Raw genomic sequence first — 21,410 nt, forward strand, 5'->3', positions numbered from 1 at the left:
ATTTAAACTCTTAAATGATACAACACTTATTAGTGTTATTTATTTTATAATCAATTATTATAACAAGTAGAAGAGAGATTTGAACATTTGTTTTCCATATAAAGAAAACGTTACACAAATACAAGATTTGATTTAAATTATATTGAATATTTAGTAATATTATAATACATTTAGTACATATTTATATTTGTAATATTTAATCTATATCATAAAATGAATTTATCAAATGGAGAAATTTTTTTTTCTGCATTAAATTTTTTTTTTAAGGATTATTGATTTTATTTTTAAATAAAAAGGATTGCTAATTTTTTTTTTTTTTTGAATGTAGGATTACTAAACTTGAGATAAAAGAATCACAACTATACATGTTTTTGTTTCCTTTTGTTTCATCACAGCAATGATATGATTTTTTATTTTGTTGTTGAAGAGAGAATGTGAAATCTTTCTAGTCCACAACAATAATATGAACACTAATTAGTTTTAGACAAGTCCATACTTTATAGCCTATAGCATTTTTTTTTTTCCTTCACATAGAGATAATTACATTATGCTGTTAACCTCGCAGCTCGAATCCTTTCCCTCCTAGACCCTAAGCATTTTGTGCACGGAGAGATGCCAACTCAGTTATAAGGTCTTTGACCTTTATAACCTATAGCTGATTATTCAATATTCAACTCCTCTAGTAGAAACTTTTGAAGCAATTTATTCAAAGTAAACATTTCATCTTAAACAACATGCGGGGTTCTTAATATTCTCAAACCTCATTATGACACCAAAATAGGTAATTAATAAAAAAAAAAAAAAAAAAGCCAAAAACAACACTCTCTTTCTTAATTTTTGGTAAGGGTTTTGAAGACTATGAGAAATTATTATTTACACTAACAGGATTGCTGATGTGGTCTTTCTTGACCAATGAGATAATACCATCTATGCAAATGTTCCTAATTAGTATAAGGAATAAAAAATAAAATTTACCAGATGATATTACATTTACATAAATAATAACATTCTATTGGTTAGGAGGACCACGTCAATAGTTTTCCTGGTGGACCTAATAATTCTCCTCTAAGACTATAGCACAATATCTAGTTCATTAAACAAAAACCAAAAGAGTTTGAGTAATGGCTTTGACACCTTCAGAGAGCCTTGAATGGTCTCTACCAGTTCCAAGTGTTCAAGAGCTTGCAATCCAAAGGCTTGATAAGGTGCCACTTAGATATGTAAGGGATGACTTGGACCAGATAACTCCTTCCAATCCTTCTCTTCGTGTACCTTTGATTGATGTAAACAAGTTGGTCAACCCAGAATTCCATGAAAAAGAGCTCCAAAGGCTTCACTCTGCATGTCAAGAATGGGGAGTTTTTCAGGTAATTAATACAAAAACATTAGGCACTAGTACTTCTTTTTTGTTGTTGTTCTTTTTTCTTCTTCTTCTTCTTATAATATCAGAACATTAGGTAATATATACAGCTTTCTTTCATTTTCCTTCATTACCTTAGAAAAATATGATCTTGAGGAATATTTTGCTTAGATATTTCTAATCAAAACATGCTTGTTTATGGCTTTTGTTGTTCATAAACTAATGAAGCTCTTCCTATTGATCAAAATTCACCTTCTATAATTGCACTCTCTCTTTCTTCTTCTCTTATCTTTATTCTCAAAATTCTTTACTAATTAATGAGTTTCAAAAGACCATGCTTTCTTCTTAAAAGCAACTTTCTATGATATGAAATAGGTCGCAAGAACTTCAAGGGCTCTTGAAGACAAATCAGATGTCCAACAAAGTGATAATGATTATGACTTGTATATGTGGCTTAAATAGAATGTAACTTATATATGTGGCTCAAATAGGTTATGTTTGTTTTCAAGTGCACTGTGCAGAGTTCATCTTACAGTTCATTAAGATGCAATCTTTAATTATATTATTATTCTTTGTTTTCCATATATATATATATATATATATATATATCTAATTAAGTAGTGTAGGGACACGATTACTAACGACTCAAGAATGACATTGGGCTCGTATGTAAAGGGCCCAAACCATATAATTTGTAGAGTGTGGGCTTGAAAGGCTGGACCTTGGTCACCGGACAGCGGTCTGGTCGTAATTTTTATGGAAGCTTATACAAGTGTGGGCTTGGCTTGAATAGCTAAGCCTTACATCGATGCGGCTTGTAGGGTTTAAGTCCTCGGACTACGTCCGAGGAGCAAAGTATCCTTCCCCTTCTCCCTTTTGTAGGATTTTTTCCTCCTTCCCGGGGGTCCCCCCTCCCTTGGCTCTCTTTCCCTTTTATACTAGTGCTTACTTCCCGTTTATTGTCCACGTGTAAGTTTTGCTTTTTTGGGGTACAGACCCGTCCTATCAATCCATACATTGGAGCGGTTGGGGGTGGTTGGGAAAAGTTAAATAGCATGGTCTGGAGTATGGGCCTGTCAGATGTAGGGTTCCATACTACGGTGTTGGTAGCTTTCTCCCTTGTACTGCCCCTGTACTGAGTTTGTCATTTTCTTCAAGCGTATTGTGAGGTGCCGAGCATAAGATCGTCCTCGGCCATATATCTGGGCCTTTTTTGGATTTTTACTTCGCATCTTTGGAAATCATTCTCCTTGGTTTGGATCTTGGGCCCTGTTATGAAGTGGGCCGGGACCACAAATTCTCGGGCCTTACAATAGCCCCTCAAAATCCTGCTGCCCGACCTCCTGGTTGGGGAGGGGGGTTTTGGTGATGTCGGGCTCAAACCATGGCTTGCCCAATTCTGCACTTTATTGATGTTGGTGTTTTTCCATGTGCATGGGAGGTGCGTCGAATTATGAGACATCCCTCTAGATTTACTCACGCGGCGTCCTCGACGTTTCAGTGCTCAAGGCGCGCCTTCACGAGGATATTCAAATCTTATGGTTGCAGACGGTGTTGGAAATTGAGCCAAAATTGTCTGGTCTGTAGCATTTCTTGGAAACCTGCATAAAGTAAATGCCGCCAATTTGCCCTTTATACAGGTAGGATAGGAGGTTACTCCCTTTACATATAAACCCCTCGGCCCCTCCAAATTCATAATCCTTCATCCATACTCACAGTCTTCATCTCCAGTGCAATCCACCCTTAGAGCAATATGTTTGAGGCGCGGGTGAGGGTGAAGGAACCACACCTGTTCCAGATGCATCGGATTCTTCCGAGACTCAAGGTGGTGCGGTCTGGACGGGGGAGACACAAACTCAAGACAATCCTCCGTTTTCACAAGGTGGGGGTGATATCTCTACCTCTTTTAGTCAAAATCCGAAGCAGGCAATGGTCGCATCAGATTCTTGGTGCGACAGCAGTAAGGTTTTCCGTCGTTAGCGCCATCTGCTCTATCGCGAGCGTGGCTAACATGGAGGCTTATCAACTTCCTGTGTGGCCACCTACGAATACTCCGCTCCCTGCACCTTTTCTTCAAAGGTGCTAGCCTCACATTAGGTTCTCTGCACCTCTTCCTCTGCTTTTTCTTCATTCCCTTGTATCTTTTCTTTTTGCTTATGTAGTTAGTTTTTAGTATAAGCTTATTCAAGCTCTTTCATTGTACGTTGTACTATTTCTTTGTCTTAATAAAAGATGAATCTGTTTCCTTCTAAATACTTTTATTTTCTGCAGCAATTACTTTGTGAATGGGTGTACTACATGTGTATTTTCCTTTAATGATACTTAGGGCAGGAAACCTCGTAACAAAAAGCTATTAATTTGAACTTATCAACATTATCAAATATAATAATGCTAACCCACAGTAGATTAAACTTATGAGACTAACCGAGATAACAGCTGAGTGCTTCGTAATGCGTGTGAGGCAGCCGTCCGAGAATGAGAAACTCAAAATAAACCATCCGAGAGGGTTGCCGAGTAGGGAGGGACTTTGGCCGTGTTCTTGATAACGCCTGGCCCCATCATAATTGCATTAGTTCCCTTGGTATTGAGAATTCGAAGATAAACTGGGGATTCCATTCGGTCTAGGGATTAACCCGACTACAAATGGGTAACCCCTCCATGGGGTAGAGTCTAAAGGCCATACAATGTCCAGGTTATGTCCAGAACCTTTATTTTTTCTTTCAGGTAGTTGGTTTTTCCATAAGCTTGAGTCCGAGGACCATACAAGGCCTTGGTTCTGTCCAAAACTTGAATTTTTTCTTTTAAGTAGTTGGTTTTCCCATAGGCTTGAGTCTGAGGACTATACAAGGCCTTGGTTTTGTCCAAAACTTGTATTTTTTCTTTTAAGTAGTTGGTTTCCCCATAGGCTCGAGTCCGAGGACCATACAAGGCCTTGGTTCTGTCCAAAACTTGTATTTTTTCTTTTAAGTAGTTGGTTTCCCCAGAGGCTTGAGTCCGAGGACCATACAAGGCCTTGGTTCTGTCCAAAACTTGTATTTTTTCTTTTAAGTAGTTGGTTTCCCCAGAGGCTTGAGTCCGAGGACCATACAAGGCCTTGGTTCTGTCCAAAACTTGTATTTTTTCTTTTAAGTAGTTGGTTTCCCTAGAGGCTTGAGTCCGAGGACCATACAAGGCCTTGGTTCTGTCCAAAACTTGTATTTTTTCTTTTAAGTAGTTGGTTTCCCCATAGGCTTGAGTTCGAGGACCATACAAGGCCTTGGTTCTGTCCAAAACTTGTATTTTTTCTTTTAAGTAGTTGGTTTCCCAATAGGCTTGAGTCCGAGGACCATACAAGGCCTTGATTCTGTCCAAAACTTGTATTTTTTCGTTTAAGTAGTTGGTTTCCCCAGAGGCTTGAGTCCGAGGATCATACAAGGTCTTGGTTCTGTCCAAAACTTGTATTTTTTCTTTTAAGTAGTTGGTTTCCCCAGAGGCTTGAGTCCGAGAACCATACAAGGCCTTGGTTCTGTCCAAAACTTGTATTTTTTCTTTTATTTTTCGAAGATTAGCCCCTCGACCAAGGTGGGGGGGGGCGTTAGCTTGATGTTGGAAGCCCCTAGAGCTGCTCGTGCCATTGACACTGCCAGGCGTAGCTCCTAGCAGAAATTTATGTTGGAATAACAACAGCGTGTTGCTGGAAATGAAGAAACTTTCACAAACCCTTGCTTGATAGAAGCTTGACTCCACCGTCACCTGTGCCAACGCGCAAGCCTTCCCACAAACGACGCCAATTGTAGGGACACGATTATTAACAACCCAAGAATGACATTGGGCTCGTATGTAAAGGGCCCGAACAATATAATTTGTAGAGTGTGGGCTTAAAAGGCTGGACCTTGGTCACCGGACAGCGGTCTGGTCGTAATTTTTATGAAAGCTTATACAAGTGTGGGCTTGGCTTGAATAGCTAAGCCTTACATTGATGCGGCTTGTAGGTTTTAAGTCCTCGGACGTAGTCCGAGGAATAAAGTATCCTTCCCCTTCTCTCTTTTGTAGGATTTTTTCCTCCTTCCCAGGGGTCCTCCCTTCCTTGGCTCTCTTTCCCTTTTATACTAGTGCTTACTTCCCGTTTATTGTCCACGTGTAAGTTTTGCTTTTTTGGGGTACAGACCCGTCCTATCAATCCATACATCGGAGCAGTTGGGGGTGGTTGGGAAAAGTTAAATAGCATGGTCTGGAGTATGGGCTTGTCAGATGCAGGGTTCCATACTACGGTGTTGGCAGCTTTCTCCCTTGTACTGCCCCTGTACTGAGTTTGTCCTTTTCTTCAAGCGTATTGTGAGGTGCTGAGCATAAGATCGTCCTCGGCCATATATCTGGGCCTTTTTTGGATTTTTACTTCGCGTTTTCGGAAATCATTCTCCTTGATTTGGATCTTGGGCCCTATTATGAAGTGGGCCGGGATCATAAATTCTCGAGCCCCACAAGTAGCTAGTTAACATAATTTCAAAATTCAATGTACACTGGCACTTTAGGATATTACTAAACAATTGAGAAAGCAGTTCCTAGTAAACCATGCATGCATAAAGTCTAATTTATGAAATAATAAAATATTTTGCTTGCCTTTTGTTTTGTTTTTTTCTTCTAAATGAAGTAATAGATAATAGATAAAAAAACACCATCATGGCTGCATGACGAGTAAGGATAGAAAGGAAAATTTCAGTCAAGAAGATATGTATAAATTACAAGCATATGATAGAGACAAGCCAGAGTTTTTGTGCAGCTATCTTAAATCTCTCAGAATAATTGTAAATTAAATTGATCGAAGGGAGAGTGTTTTAAAAGTATTTTTTTTTAAAGAAAATTTTATTGCACTTTGACTGATAGTTTTTCATATTTTTCAAAAAAAGAAAAAAAAAAAAAAAAAAAAAAAAAAAAAAAAAAAAAAAAAAAAAAAAGAGAGTAAAATAGTAGACAAGGAATGCATTCATGACATGAAGGTCTTCTGACTGAAAATTTGTTAGCCATAATTCCTTACCGTTTGCCAAGATAATAAGCCTTTTTGCCTCCTTCAGTTATGCTAATTTGATTTTTCAATATAATAGAGTCAAAAAGAATCGAAAGCTTGTTGGCTGAGTCAAAAGTAATTACTTATTATTATTATTATTATTATTATTATGAGGGTAATTATATAGTAAGCACCACCTGTGGAGATGCTTTAGTGGTAAGAAGTCTACCAACTCTTTACCTTATGTGTTTGAAGTTGAGAGTTCAAACTTTGATATATCCCATTAATTATGTGCATGATTCCACATTATTCATGAATAGGGTTCAAGTGGATCAGAGAGCCGGAAACAATAAACTCACATGCCCAAGCTCTCTTCTTCCTCCTTTTTTTTTTTTTTTTTTTTTTTTTTTTTCTATTTAAAAAATAAGAGTTCTGGTCAAAAATATAAAACAAAATAATAAATGTAATATTTCTTCCACTTATATACTAACTAGTAAGAGATGTCAATATGGTGAGACCCACCATGTGTGTTACATGTGCTAGTAAGAAATGAATATCACTTAACTCTATCCATAGCCACATTAAGACAAATTTCAATTTCAGGAAAGATCCAAACAAGTCAATTTTTTGAGTATTAATAATGCATCATTACAAGTCCAATCATATATGATGATGTTTACTGGGGTTAAAACACTGAATGTACTAATCATTGCTAAACTTTAAACATGATTCAATAGTTTGTTTATTCCTTAATCTTGCAGATAATAAACCACGGAGTTTTTGATGAATCACTAAGCAACATGAGAGAGCAAGCTCAAAAGTTCTTTGACCTTCCTTTGCAAGAGAAGAAACGTTGTGCTCAGAAACCAGTAAGTCTAGAAGGTTATGGTCAAGCATTTGTAACTTCTGTGAAACAAAAGCTACCGTGGAATGACATGCTCTTCCTCAAAACTCTTCCCTTTCAAAATCGAAATTTGAATTTCTGGCCAGAAAACCCTCAAGAGTTCAGGTAAATTCCAACTGAGTCATAAGATTGACCAATTGATATACCTACAATTATGATTCATGCATATAGATATAGACACCTAGCAATATGCTCACATGATGGGATGCTAGCTTAAGCATTAATTTATCGAAGTCATCATGGGTGAAGTGGATTTTCTTTTCCCAAAGTGTTGTCTATATTATTAACAGTATTCCTAAAATGTCTAGGATATTCTAACCTAGAAGCAAGGTTTTCAGATCCAGATTGTTCATTGAACCATAAAAGGGAGAGGTTCAAGGTTTTTGAGGTCGAATCGAGGTTGAACCGGGATCGAACCGTGATGACGTCATAATTAATTAAAGCCTAAATATAGATTTTAAATTTATAAAACTAGAAAAATTGACAATATATTTATATATGTGAGGAAAATTTAATGATTTTCAAGCATATATTTAATAATTTAATAATTAAATAAGAAAGTTAATAAAATAAAATAATAACCATGAAAACATTAAAATTTATTATTAATTTTTGAAGTAAAGTTGAATATCTTTGAAGAATTTTAATTATATTTTTTTTATTCCTTATAAGAGATGAATAATTTAATTAAGTAGAATAAAATTGTGTTAAGTTGTTGTTGTTGTTGTTGTTATTGTTTTTTTTTTTTTTTTTTTTTTTTTTTTCTAATTTTTAAAATTGCTTAGGTGTTGGACCGCACGGTTCTCACCAGTTCGTGCGGTCCAACCTAGGTTTTAGGGGTTCACGGAATTAACAAAAAATTCAGTTCTTTATGCTTAAAAAACTGGTTTTTATCTCGGTTCTTAATTTTCATGGTCTGACCTCCCGATTCGGTCAGGTTCTGAGAACCTTGGGTAGAAGGTCTTTTATATATATATATATATATATATATATATATAATTATACTTTACAATTAATTCAAGAATCTAATGAATCTTTTTTTTTGGTGCAAGTGAAATTTGAATCCAAATCCCTTATTCAATTATAAGAAATTTTACTTACAGATTTTTTTTTTTGAGAGAGAGTTTCAACTTATGCCGTTCGTTTCTGATGATAGCTCTTTATTATCAGAACAAAACATCAATAAGTTGTTTGGTGTAGGTGAGGATTGAACTTTATATTTTTTTCAACCATTAGAGACTTTACCAATTGAGTTAACCTGCCGAGTTAAATGAAACTCACATAATAATAAATAGTTGTCTTATTCATTAAATGATTCTTCTCTCATATTTTAGAGTTTGGAAAAAGTACTTAAACATTTTTTTTTCTTTTCTGGAGCATAATTTTTTTTTTCCAATTTAATTGGTGTGAATTAAAAAAACTCTAGAAACTTATTCTGAAGATATGAAGAATGTGGCAGTTTCTATTGTAAGGTTCATAACCATGGGGATTGAACTTGAGGGTCAAAAATTTTGTGACACTTATAAAGAAGGAAAGTACCAAGTAAGGATCAATTTCTATCCTCCTTGTCCTGAACCTGAGCGTGTTATTGGGCTCAATCGACATGCCAACATCTCCTGTTAACTCTCTTATTTGAGTACACACGCCAGGATTGCAGGTTTTGAAAGACGAACACTGGGTTAATGTTGAACCTGTCAATGGTGCAATTGTTGTAAACCTTGGCCATATCATGGAGGTAAATACTACAAGTTACATGTTAATATTTGTTAGATTGTCATTGCAATGTTGTAGATATGTACTGTTAACTATGATTTTTAATTTTATTTTATGTATAATATCTCTTTAGTATTCTGAAATTTTAATGTGAGTTATGGTACTGTAAAATCCCTTGTCGTTAAATAAATGACTACTTCCTTGAAATACATAACCACACCCGAATTATTTGAAGATAACAAACTATAAGATTGCAGTAGAAGAAGTACAAATGGAAGGTAAACATAGTTAACAAATTTATAGCATTTACTTTGATCATGTAGATTATAAGCAATGGGAATTACAAAGCCCCAGATCATAGAGCAGTGGTGAACAAGTCAAAACAAAGGCTGTCAATCGTGACTTTCTGCTATCCCAATTAATCAGTGGATATTGGACCAGTTGAGAAGCTTATCATGTCAGGAAGCCCACCTGTATACAGGACCTTAACAAATGCAAGGTATTTTCGTAACTTTTACAATCGGAAGCTTGAAGTTTCATTCATTGATAGCCTGAAAATCTAATTGTCATAAATTGGGCATTTAATGGTGAACCCTCCAATGGACTTAATCTAAGAGGCCAACTGGCCCTTCTCAGCTCAGGTTGTAACATTTAAGTAATGGGTGCAACAGCTTTTAGATTTTGGTTGTTTTGGCAAAAAGATAAGGCATGCAATGCATGCAATATATTTTCAACTTAGCATAAGAAAATTGCAAGGAAAAAAATAACGAAATAAAGAAAGAACAAAGAAATCTGTTTGATATTTATTAATATATATACTTTGCCAAATGGATTGATGTGTCTGAAATAGATCCCATGTTCTACGACACTATTGATTTTTCACCCAACACCATCATTCTTCTACAATTCACGTTCTTTCAAAAGCTTCACAATATAATGATGTACATTTCTCTATTTCCACCCCTACCTCCACCCCCCCCCCCCCCCCACCCCCCTCCTTCTTCCTTATTCTTTTACCTCTCTTTTACATATGAATAAGGTCCTTTAATTACCAATTCAAGAAAAATAATGAAAAATCAAGGAAAAAGAAATTTGACATATAATAAAATAGTTATAAAAAGTACATGAATATCTTTAGAAACAAATGAAAAAAAAAATATATTACAAAAAAGACTAATAAAATCTAAAGAAAAAAAAAGTTACAAATATAAAACATTACAAGATTAACATTCTTTTTCTCTACTATATGCCCTGAAAAAAAAAGAAAAAATGAGGCTCAAAGTATTCAAAGCATCAAAGCCAAAAGCATGCTTAAAAGCACTTTTAGCCTAAATTTATTAATTAATAAGACAAATTAATAAACTTCCGAGCCCATCAAATTGTCCACAACTCAACCGAATCCAACTCAGATTATAAAATTCTCACGATTTAAGTTATTAGGAGTTGACTTGGTCTACTAGTGATGCTTTGCTTTGTCCAAATTTGAGGCACATTATAATTCACTTTTATGTGTCAGGGAATTTTTGAGCCTCAAGTCCAAGTTCCATGGCTATGAACCTTACAATAGAAACCGCTACCTTCCTCATATCTCCCAAATAAAGTTTCCAGAGATTTTCTAATACACACAAAATTGGAAAAATTTATATAACACTAGAGAAAAGAGGGAAAAAACTCTTACTAATTACTTTTCTCCTAACTCTAAAATGAGAGTAGTATCATTAGAATAATGAATAAGAGGACTAATATTTATTCATTAAATAAAAAAAAGTGGACTATTTACTATCATGTGGGTTACATTTAGTTTGACAGTAAAAGTTTCTAATAATGGAATAAGAAAGCTGGATTCTTTTTTTGAGAAACAAACACACACACACACACAAGGGAGAGAGAAATAGGTTTTAACACAAAGACACACCACAATTCTACTCAAAAGATTCAAATCTTGTTTATCCATTTGGATTTTAAAATATGTTTTTTGGTCTTTCTCTTTTGCAAAATAATCTAACTTTTAACCTTTTAGAAATAAACTGGTTTTGAGCCTTTTATCATCTATTTAATATAAAAATTACTAAAAACAATGTATTTTAATTAACACTATGTAAATAAATTACCAAAAACTAAAAGTCAAACGCACTTCAAAGAGACATTGGCCAAATTCTGATACCATAATAAAAATAAGATAAGGTGTGCTGCACCAAACCTTTAAAAATGATTGCTAAATATGCAGTTGACCCAAGTGGAAAGTTACAAGATATAGAGCATGTTTGCTTCAAGATAATAATCCTCAAATCCAAAAGGAGAATTTTAGAATCCACTAGAAAATATAGGAGATTTGAGCTAAACTTGAAATAATACCTACAAAAAGAATTGATTTGAGGCTTTATGTCATAGTACTCGTCCGAGAGTATGTTTTGAGCTTTTATGTCACAGTGGATGATTTGGATGTTGCACTCTTCATGTAAGTACATTAGGCCTCGTGCTATTCCAAAAGCAATTTGTACTCTTTGGTGATATCTTTGGTGATAAAGCTAGCTAAAGAGCCATTACTCATGTACTCATATACTAGAAGCCGGTGCTGCCCCTCATCACAATAACTGAGCAAACGAACTAAATTCTTGTGATGAGTTTGACCGATCACGCTTACTTCTGTTTTGAATTCCTTCTCACCTTCTTCTACCACTTTACCTAACCTCTTGACTGCAACAAATATTTTAGAATTTGATGGAAGGACCCCTTTATTAACAGTTCTGAAAGCACATTTTCCCACTGTTTGCTTGAAGCCCCTAGTTGCTTCTTCGAGCTCTTTATATGTATAGCTTCTCACATTTGTTGCAAGTGTGCTATCAATATTCCATTGTGAATTCAGCCTTTTGCTTTACAAGTAGATAAAAGCCACAATACCTGGGATGTACGGATGCGGAAAAACGGCCGCTGCACTTGCGTTCGATGCCGCTGCCTGCGCATCAGTGCCATGTCCAGTTTTTTTTTTTTCCCGACTTGCGTCGATTTGAGTTGAATCGGGCCGATTTGCGCCGACTCGGGCTGTATCGGGCAAAACCAACAATTCAAGCCGAAATTCAAAAAAAAAAAAGGGTGCAAAATGCACCGTTTGAACTTAATAACAAACCCTAAACTATCTCATTTCTTAAAATACACTTACGCACCATTCTTCACTTCAATCTTCAGCTCTCTCTCACTCTCTGTGCTCCATCTCCCCTCTCGGCCTTGAATCATGCACCCCCCGGAGAGAAAGAGGACAGCCTGAGTGGGACTCGAGTGGATGCCTTCTACCACTACTCGGACCCCTACCTCACTCATCACTCTATCTTTCTTTCTATCACTACGAACTATGATTGATCAATCAATGGAATTTTTTTTTCATTTTTTTTTTCACTTGGACTTGAAAGTATCCAATGCGTTTGACACTTTTTGTACCCTCCAAGACTTTGTACTTTTACGGTTTTACCCAAGTTGGAGTCCTCCAATTTCAGTTGAAAACTACCAGTCTGATGTTGCTTCATTAATTTTCCACTTATGTGGCCTTCGTTGTACCCTCCACAGCGTAATTTTTTTTAATTTTTATAATTTTTTAAGAATATTTTAATAGTAAAAATATATAGAAAAAAAAAATTTAATAATTTTTTAATTACCACACCTACTCCCTACCTTTTCAAAAATTGCCAAGGCCTGCATCTCCACCCGAATCCTGAAACACACACATGCTTCTTAGTACAATACTAGCTATGAAGAATAGGATATTAAGAAATGCAGAGCTGCCAAGGAGTAGTGCCAAGACAACTACCATAGACTGGTCTTTCTCATCTGAACCTATATTTTCCTTGATGAGAACTATGCTAGTATTACTTTCGCGATATCTTCCATTGGACAGAGGAAACTTCTTCTTCCAACATGCTTATAATATCCTTTGAATATCGCAACAATCAGATCACATATAATAGAAGATTAAGGTAGAATTTACAATTGATTAAATTAATAATAATGATACCTGTGGGGCCCGGCCCAAAAATAATGGGCTATTCCAAATTCAGGCCCGTCCGAGGAGCGTCCTGTCCAAAGGGAAATCACATATGAAGCACTACCCAATCCCAGTAACGCCAAGGAAACCTGTCCGAGGAGTAACTCCTCCTCGGACATCACGAATCCCAGACGAGGAACTCTCTCCAGCCATTTCAGTTCATCCTCCCAACATATAAAATGAATAAAATCCAAAATATCTCATGGAAAGCTACCACCACATTAATTGCGCCCCAACCACCCCCTTGGCCGCATTAATGAGGAAAAGACACCTGAACAGTACCGCCTTGGCCTCTGCAACTCACAAAGGGACTGATGAGGGCGTCTGATGGGACAGGTGCTCAAGTAGGTGCTTAGATGATCAACAGGTGTAAGGTTGAGATGAGAGGAAGAGAACTATATAATGTAGTGGAGTCCCTCAAAGAAGGGGACAGAAAAAACTGTGTAAGGAACTAAGGAAATAGAATCAGAGGAAAAGGATCCATTCTTGTGTTTTTATTTCTTTTTGCAAACAGTACTGTCCATGCATTAGACCAGATAGGTTCACTGAGGCTAAGTTCTTTTACCCATCCTCTACAAATATTTATTGTGGGTTGCGCTTTGGGCCAAGGCCTAATCAACAGAAGTTGGGCCAGGAAAATTGTGCAACTACAATTGGCGCCGTCTGTGGGAAGAACTAAGGCATCAGCTAGTACAACGGTCGAGCATGGCAGAGCTAGGCCCGCACCAGGAAGATCCTCACCAAGCTGACTCCCAACGAACATAACCCGCCGAGTCCCAAAGGCAAAATAACCCAACCAACCCAGGCGGCAGGGGGAATCGTGAGGGAAGTGTGCATACTATCCGGACGAGCCAGAGTCACACTCAGACAGGAAGTCACGTGTCTCAGAGGCGAAATAGTCACCAGGCCATGCAGCGAGAGATAGATGACCTAAAAAGGAAATTACGACGTGTACAGCGAAGACGATCTCCCTCTGACTCAGGCGAGTCTTCTAATGCGGAGGACGTGAGTTACAGACAAAGGTCAAGGACCCCCCCAAGTGAGACCTTTTCTTACGAAAAGGAACCACGCCCAGTACGGAAGTATGAGAGCCTATCCAGCAAAGGTTCGGGGAACGACGCCATGAAGAAGGCGCTGGATCAGGTCTCGAGGTCACCCTTCACGAATAGAATCGAAGGGGCTAAGCTTCCAAGACGCTTCAACCAACCGGTGTTCGCCATCTATACCGGCAAAACAGACCCGGTAGAACACGTGAGTCAGTTTAACCAAAAAATGGCGATCTATTCGTAAAACGAAGCCCTAATGTGCAAGATCTTCCCATCCAGCTTGGGATCGATGGCAATGAGGTGGTTCAACAGCCTGAAGACAAACTCCGTAGGCTCCTACAAGCAGCTCACTCAAGCTTTTTGCTCCCGTTTTATTACAAACACCAGAGTCCCTCGACCTCTCAGTTCGCTACTATCCTTATCCATGCACGAAGGAGAAACCCTGAAAGCATACTCGGATAGGTATTGGGAGGTGTATAATGATTTAGATGACAACCATGATAATGTTGCTATCAGCACATTCAAAAGCGGTCTCCCCACCGAGCATGGCTTAAGAAAATCCCTCACCGAAAAACCAGTTACTAACGTCCAACAGTTAATGGATAGGATCGACAAGTACAAAAGAGTAGAGGAAGATCAGCTGCAAGGGAGGGGAAAGGAGAAGGTCATCCACCCCAAAGCAAATGATGTCAGGTCAGAACGTCACAATCATGGTCAGCCGAGGAGAGACTTTTCGCGACAGGCTGGGCAGAGCAACCCGCAAACAGTGAACGTTGTGTTCAGAGAGTCAGTACAACAGGTACTGGAGAAAGTAAGGGATGAACCCTATTTTAGGTGGCCGGGCAAGATGGCTGGAGATCCTTCCAAACGTAACCAGAACCTGTACTGCCACTATCATCGGGACCATGGGCATACTACTGAGGACTGCAGGAATCTGTGGAATCACCTAAACCAATTGGTCCGAGAAGGAAAATTACGTCACCTGCTGCACCCATCGAGCGGCCATCCTGGCCAAACGGCACAAGAACCTCGAAGGGACGTGTCTTTAAGACCCCCCACCGGGACGATACATGTCATCCTCGCTGCACCAGGAAGAACAGGGCCACCCATCCCCAGGGTATTAGCTGTTGATCGGCTCCCCTCCGAGGGCAGGCAAAGGGAGCCCAAAAGGCCAAAAAAGGGAAGCTCCTTGATACTGGGATTCTCAGATGAGGATAAGGGAGGAACTATTCAACCTCACGATGATGCCTTGGTGGTCACATTGCGGATTGGGGGCTTCGATGTGAAGAGGGTGTTAGTAGACTCGGGAAGTGCGGTGGAGATAATGTACCCTGACCTATACAAGGGGCTGAACTTGAAACCGGAAGATTTGGCAGCTTATGACTCCCTCCTTCTCAGCTTCGAGGGAAGGATTGTTACGCCAAAGGGGCAAATCCGACTGCCCGTACAGACTGGGGCGGAAGTGGTGGAGGTGAATTTTATCGTGGTCGACGCTTATTCACCCTACACCGCGATAGTTGCAAGGCCATGGATCCACTCCCTAGGGGCCGTGACCTCCACACTTCATCAAAAAGTAAAATACCCATCCAGAGGACAAGTGGAAGAGATCCGAGGAGATCAGGCCGTGGCCAGGAAGTGTATGGTGGCCGCCATCTTGCATCGGCCCTTAGTCGAGTCCTCGGCCCCAGAGAGCTTATAGCAACCAGCCTCCTCGGCAAGACAAGACGATGGGCTGGCCGAGGAGATAAGGTGTGAAGGTTTAGATAAGATTGCTGTCAAAGATGACCCGGAGAAGTTCTTTCAGGTCGGCTCTGAATTGCCCTCTCAAGAAAAGGAGGAACTGGTCAGATTTCTCAGAGAAAATGTCGACGTATTCGCATGGGACGCCTACGATGCCCCGGGAGTTGATCCTAGCCTCATCTGTCATCACCTGAACGTCAACCCCTCTTCCATTCCGAGGAAGCAGCCACCCCGACGCCCTTCAAAGGAACACGCTAGTGCCGTAAGAGACGAAGTGGCAAAATTGAAAAGAGCAGGGGCTATCAAGGAAGTCTTTTATCCCGAGTGGTTGGCGAACACAGTGGTGGTAAGGAAGAAGACGGGGAAGTGGAGGGTCTGCGTGGACTTCACGGACCTGAACAAGGCGTGCCCCAAGGACCCATTCCCCCTACCCAAAATCGATCGACTGGTGGATGCAACCGTGTGGCACCCTCGAATGAGTTTCCTGGACGCCTTCCAAGGCTATCATCAGATACCCCTTGCGCTAGAGGACCAAGAGAAAACGGCTTTCATGACGCCCATCGGAAATTATCATTATAAGGTGATGCCGTTCGGGCTAAAGAACGCGGGCTTAACCTACCAAAGGATGATGACTCGGATGTTCGAGCCACAGCTGGGCAAGATCATCGAGGTTTACATAGACGATATGGTTGTGAAGAGTAAAAGGGTGTCCGAGCACGTGAAAGACCTCGGAATAGTCTTCGCTATCTTAAGGGAGCACCGGTTGCGGCTGAATGCCTCCAAATGTTCATTCGGGGTCGGGTCCGGGAAATTCCTAGGGTACATGGTCACCCACAGGGGAATAGAAGTAAGTCCCTACCAAATCAAAGCCATTAACAGCCTACAGACTCCTCGGAACCCGAAGGAGGTGCAGAAGCTCACTGGCATGATTGCGGCATTAAACCGATTCATATCGCGATCAGCGGATCGATGTCGACCTTTTTACCTCCTGATAAACAAGTGGAAAGAGTTCGAATGGTCGGAGGACTGCGTTCAGGCTTTCCAGCAGCTTAAGGACTACCTGTCCCAACCACCCATCATGTCCAGTCCTGAGGCAGATGAGGTGCTGTTTGCCTACATCGCCGTAGCTCCCCACGCTATAAGCCTGGTACTTATACGGGATGATAATGGGGTGCAGCGACCGGTGTACTATGTGAGCAAATCACTACATGAGGCCGAGGTGCGATACCTACCTTTAGAAAAGGCAATTCTGGCAATAGTGCATGCAACCCGGAAGCTACCTCATTACTTTCAGGCGCATACAGTCATCGTTCTGACTCAGCTTCCCCTTCGAGCCGTTCTTCGAAGCGCTGACTACACAGGAAGGATCGCCATGTGGAGTGCTCTTTTGGGGGCCTTTGATATTAAATATATGCCCAGACCCTCCGTCAAAGGACAGGTCCTCGCAGACTTGGTAGCAGAGTTTGCTGAGCTCTCTATAGAAACGATGCCCGAGAGGAAAGATCTGGGTGGAAAATTGGTTGGAGCAATTTCAGCAGGGGGGACCGTGCATTGGAAGGTCTACGTGGATGGCGCGTCCAACCAGAGAGGATCAGGAGTTGGGATAGTTTTAATATCGCCGGACGGCGCTGCCATTGAAAAATCGTTAAGACTCGGATTCTCGGCTACGAACAATGAAGCTGAGTACGAAGCCTTACTTCAAGGGATGGCGATGGTTCAAAAATTGGGTGGAAGAATAATAGAAGCATTCTCGGACTCCAGATTAGTGGTCGGACAAGTGATGGGCGAGCTTGAAGCTCGAGACACTAGGATGCAGGAGTATCTGGGACAAGTCAAACGGCTACAGACGAGTTTCGAATCCTTCAGTCTGACGCACATTTCCAGGAGCGTAAACACCCATGCAGACTCGCTGGCCACTCTCGCCACGTCCTCGACGCATAATCTGCCGCGAATGATCCTTGTTGAAGATCTATCGCAGGCAAGTCCCATTTGCAGAAACCTGGCTCAAGTCCATCAGATCAGAAAAAGTCCTAGCTGGATGGACCCCATAAAGAGTTTCCTCCAAAACGACATCTTACCGGAGGAAAAACTGGAAGCCGAAAAGATACGCAGGAATGCTCCTCGTTTCTGGCTATCAGAAGACCACAAACTATATCGACGCTCTTACTCTGAGCCGTACCTACTCTGCATACATCCAGAAGAGTCTGAGTCTTTACTTGAGGAGTTACACGAGGGGATTTGCGGAAGCCACACCGGGGGAAGATCGCTGGCGCACAGGGCACTCACCCAAGGGTACTGGTGGCCGAACATGCAAAGAGAGGCCCAAGAATACGCTAAGAAGTGCGACCAATGTCAAAGATTCGCCCCGAATATCCACCAACCCGGAGGGGTTCTCAACCCCCTCTCTAGCCCATGGCCGTTCGCACAATGGGGCCTTGATATAGTCGGACCTTTCCCCAAAGCTGCGGGGAACAAGCGATACATAATAGTCGGAACTGATTACTTCACTAAATGGGTGGAAGCTGAACCCTTGGCCAACATTAGGGACGTGGACGCCCAAAAATTCATCTGGAAGAACATCATCACCCGCTTCGGGACTCCGCGTACACTCATTTCCGACAATGGTCTGCAGTTCGACAGCAAGAACTTTAGGGAGTATTGCCGCGAGTTTGGAATCATTAACCGATATTCCACCCCCGCCTACCCTCAAGGAAATGGGCAAGTCGAGGCCGTGAACAAGGTCATAGTGAACGAACTGAAGAAGAGACTGGACGAGGCAAAGGGGAGATGGGTAGAAGAACTCCCCCACGTCTTATGGACTTATCGGACGACGCCACGACGATCGAACGGTGAGACCCCCTTCTCAATGACTTATGGGGCTGAGGCTGTGCTCTCGATCGAGAAAAACTTTCCCACGCTAAGGTCTAAATTGTTTACCCCAAACGATAACGACGAGTTATTGAAACGGAGTCTGGACCTAGCTGAAGAAAGAAGGGAAAAAACGATGATTCATATGGCCTATTATCACCAGAAGCTGAGACAGGGGTATGATGCTAATGTCAAACTGCGGCCTCTGGGTCCAGGTGATCTCGTGATGAGAAAGATTCTTGGCAGCGCAAAGAACCCCTCTTGGGGCAAGTTAGGGCCCAACTGGGAGGGACCATACCGTGTCACATCCGTGGCCGGAATAGGCGCCTACTACCTAGAAGATTTGGATGAAAAAGCTGTACCTCGACCATGGAATGTAAATAATCTCAGAAGATATTGTTATTAATGAGAATGGCTTAGCATACGTTTTCTTTCATGGCTGTCCGTTGCTTGCTGTTCCACTAACAACCATTTATAAGTTTTAAACAGAACCTAAGTCCTGCATGGCTCCTCGGACCACAGACTTAGGGGAAATTAATACTTAAGGCGACTATTCCTAAGTTTTGGACAGAACCAAGGCCTTGCATGGTCCTCGGACTCAAGCCTATGGGGAAACCAAATGCACGAAAGAAAAATCATAAGTTTTGGACAGAACCAAGGCCTTGCATGGTCCTCGGACTCAAGCCTATGGGGAAACCAAATGCACGAAAGAAAAATCATAAGTTTTGGACAGAACCAAGGCCTTGCATGGTCCTCGGACTCAAGCCTATGGGGAAACCAAATGCACGAAAGAAAAATCATAAGTTTTGGACAGAACCAAGGCCTTGCATGGTCCTCGGACTCAAGCCTATGGGGAAACCAAATGCACGAAAGAAAAATCATAAGTTTTGGACAGAACCAATGCCTTGCATGGTCCTCGGACTCAAGCCTATGGGGAAACCAAATGCACGAAAGAAAAATCATAAGTTTTGGACAGAACCAAGGCCTTGCATGGTCCTCGGACTCAAGCCTATGGGGAAACCAAATGCACGAAAGAAAAACCATAAGTTTTGGACAGAACCAAGGCCTTGCATGGTCCTCGGACTCAAGCCTATGGGGAAATTAATACTTAAGGCAACTATTCATAAGTTTTAAACAGAACCTAAGTCCTGCATGGTCCCTCGGACCACAGACTTAGGGGAAATTATTACTTATGATAGATTGGGAGATTATTACTTAAAGGAAATCATTTTTAATACATGCGCACAGTCTAGCACCATCGCGACCCTCAAATGCGCAACCCAAAAACCCATTTTCATTTTGACCGTTTACCTGTATCTACATCGTTGCAAATGTTTAAAAAAGAGCGCTATTGACATACATCCATAGTAAGCAAAACTAACATTTTATATTAATATTCAGAGTACATTAGAAAGAGAGGTCCTTACAAAAGAATGGAAAAATAAGACGACTCTCATTAAAAAAGAAAAAAGAGTACAAAAATCAAAAGCCTAAAAGGCTAAGCCTTGGCGGGAGGATCTTCTGTCTGCTCGGGCTGAGGAGGAGGAACCTCAATGGTAGAGTCTGTGGCGGGATCCTTCGCCATATCAGGCACGAGGACAGCATTAGGCACCGCCAGGTCTTGCTCTGAGGCGACTTGGGCATCATCAGGATTATCTCGGATCTCTGGAGGATAGAAGATGCTCTCGGGCAGTCTTAGTGCCGAATCCGCAGGAACTCCCGCAGCATTGAGGGCATGAGCCCATGAAATACTGCAGTAATCCCTGCATACCTTGGGGATCTCCTCGGATAGCCTGGCTTCCGTCTCTTCAGCCCCGAGCTGGCGAGCAGCATTCTTCTCTGCCTCAGCAGCCTCTCGGATCAGCTGGGCCTCCTCTTTGGCCTGCCTCAGCTCATCCTCAACCTTTTGCAGGGTAGTCTTGAGATCCTGCACTGCCCGCCTCTCAGTGGCGAGGTTAATCTGTGTCAAGTACAGCTCTTTGCGCTGGTCCTCCGCCTGGGTCTCGGCACTCTTTAAACCAGCCTCTGCACTTTTGCGCCGGTTCTCTGACACCTTGAACTCGTCCGTAAGTTTAAGGTGCTCGTGCTTGAGGGACCCCAAGGCTTTCTCCGTCTCCGCCCGAGCCTGGGTCTCAGCCTCAACCCGACTACGGCTATCACGGCAAAACTCATCAGCCACGAACACCTGCTGAGTAATCTACGAACGAAACAAGATTGTTTTGAAAAAGAAATCTAACAGGGGTAAACAAATTAATAAAACAGTAAAAGGATTACTTACCAACGCGAGATCCCTTTTTAGGGATAGGAAGAGCTCGGGCTGAGAGAACCGCCTATAGGCCTCCATGTCCCGAGGAAGGAGTAAGGGTTGCTCTAAGGTATCAGCCACGTACCCTGCCCGGCCTCGGTTATACTCTCGGACCGAAGCATTGGAAAGGATGGCAACCCCATCCAGTTCCAACTTGGGGTTCCATGCACGAGGGGAAGCGCGCACTTCAGCAAGGTTCTCCTCATCCCGGCTCTCCGAGGAGTTACCCCTTCTGCTCCTTGGCGCTCGTGTGGTCTTTTGCTGCTTGGTCGGCTGGGCAATCACCTCACCTTCCTCAGGAGTGTCAACCGGCCTCTTCTTCTTCAGGTCCGGATTAACCTTAAGGCCAGGGTCCGAGACGCCCTGAGGGACCATAGGGGGAAGGGTTTTGACCTGTGATGGAGTTGGTCCCTTCGATGACTGAACCTTTGATGACTGACCTTTCCCTCGGGAG

General features: G+C 41.2%; 1 protein-coding gene across 1 annotated transcript; it reads left to right on the plus strand.

Annotated features, from left to right (window-relative positions):
- Positions 1 to 1,121: 1,121 nt before the first annotated feature.
- Positions 1,122 to 7,465, plus strand: LOC126722817 (S-norcoclaurine synthase 1-like). Its single transcript, XM_050425958.1, has 3 exons — positions 1,122 to 1,367; positions 7,106 to 7,353; positions 7,420 to 7,465. The coding sequence occupies exons 1-3, from the start codon at positions 1,122 to 1,124 to the stop codon at positions 7,463 to 7,465; spliced, it is 540 nt and encodes a 179-aa protein (XP_050281915.1).
- The last annotated feature ends 13,945 nt before the right edge of the window (positions 7,466 to 21,410 follow it).

This window comes from Quercus robur, chromosome 4, assembly GCF_932294415.1.
Source record: "Quercus robur chromosome 4, dhQueRobu3.1, whole genome shotgun sequence".
In the NCBI taxonomy this organism is placed as follows: Eukaryota; Viridiplantae; Streptophyta; class Magnoliopsida; order Fagales; family Fagaceae; genus Quercus; species Quercus robur.

Excerpts from the sequence above, each read along its gene's own strand:
- LOC126722817 (XM_050425958.1), top strand. The coding sequence starts at position 1,122 with ATGGCTTTGACACCTTCAGAGAGCCTTGAATGGTCTCTACCAGTTCCA. Across the intron at positions 1,368-7,105 it reads AAGAATGGGGAGTTTTTCAG|ATAATAAACCACGGAGTTTT; the intron begins GTAATTAATACA and ends TTAATCTTGCAG. Across the intron at positions 7,354-7,419 it reads GAAAACCCTCAAGAGTTCAG|ATATAGACACCTAGCAATAT; the intron begins GTAAATTCCAAC and ends TCATGCATATAG.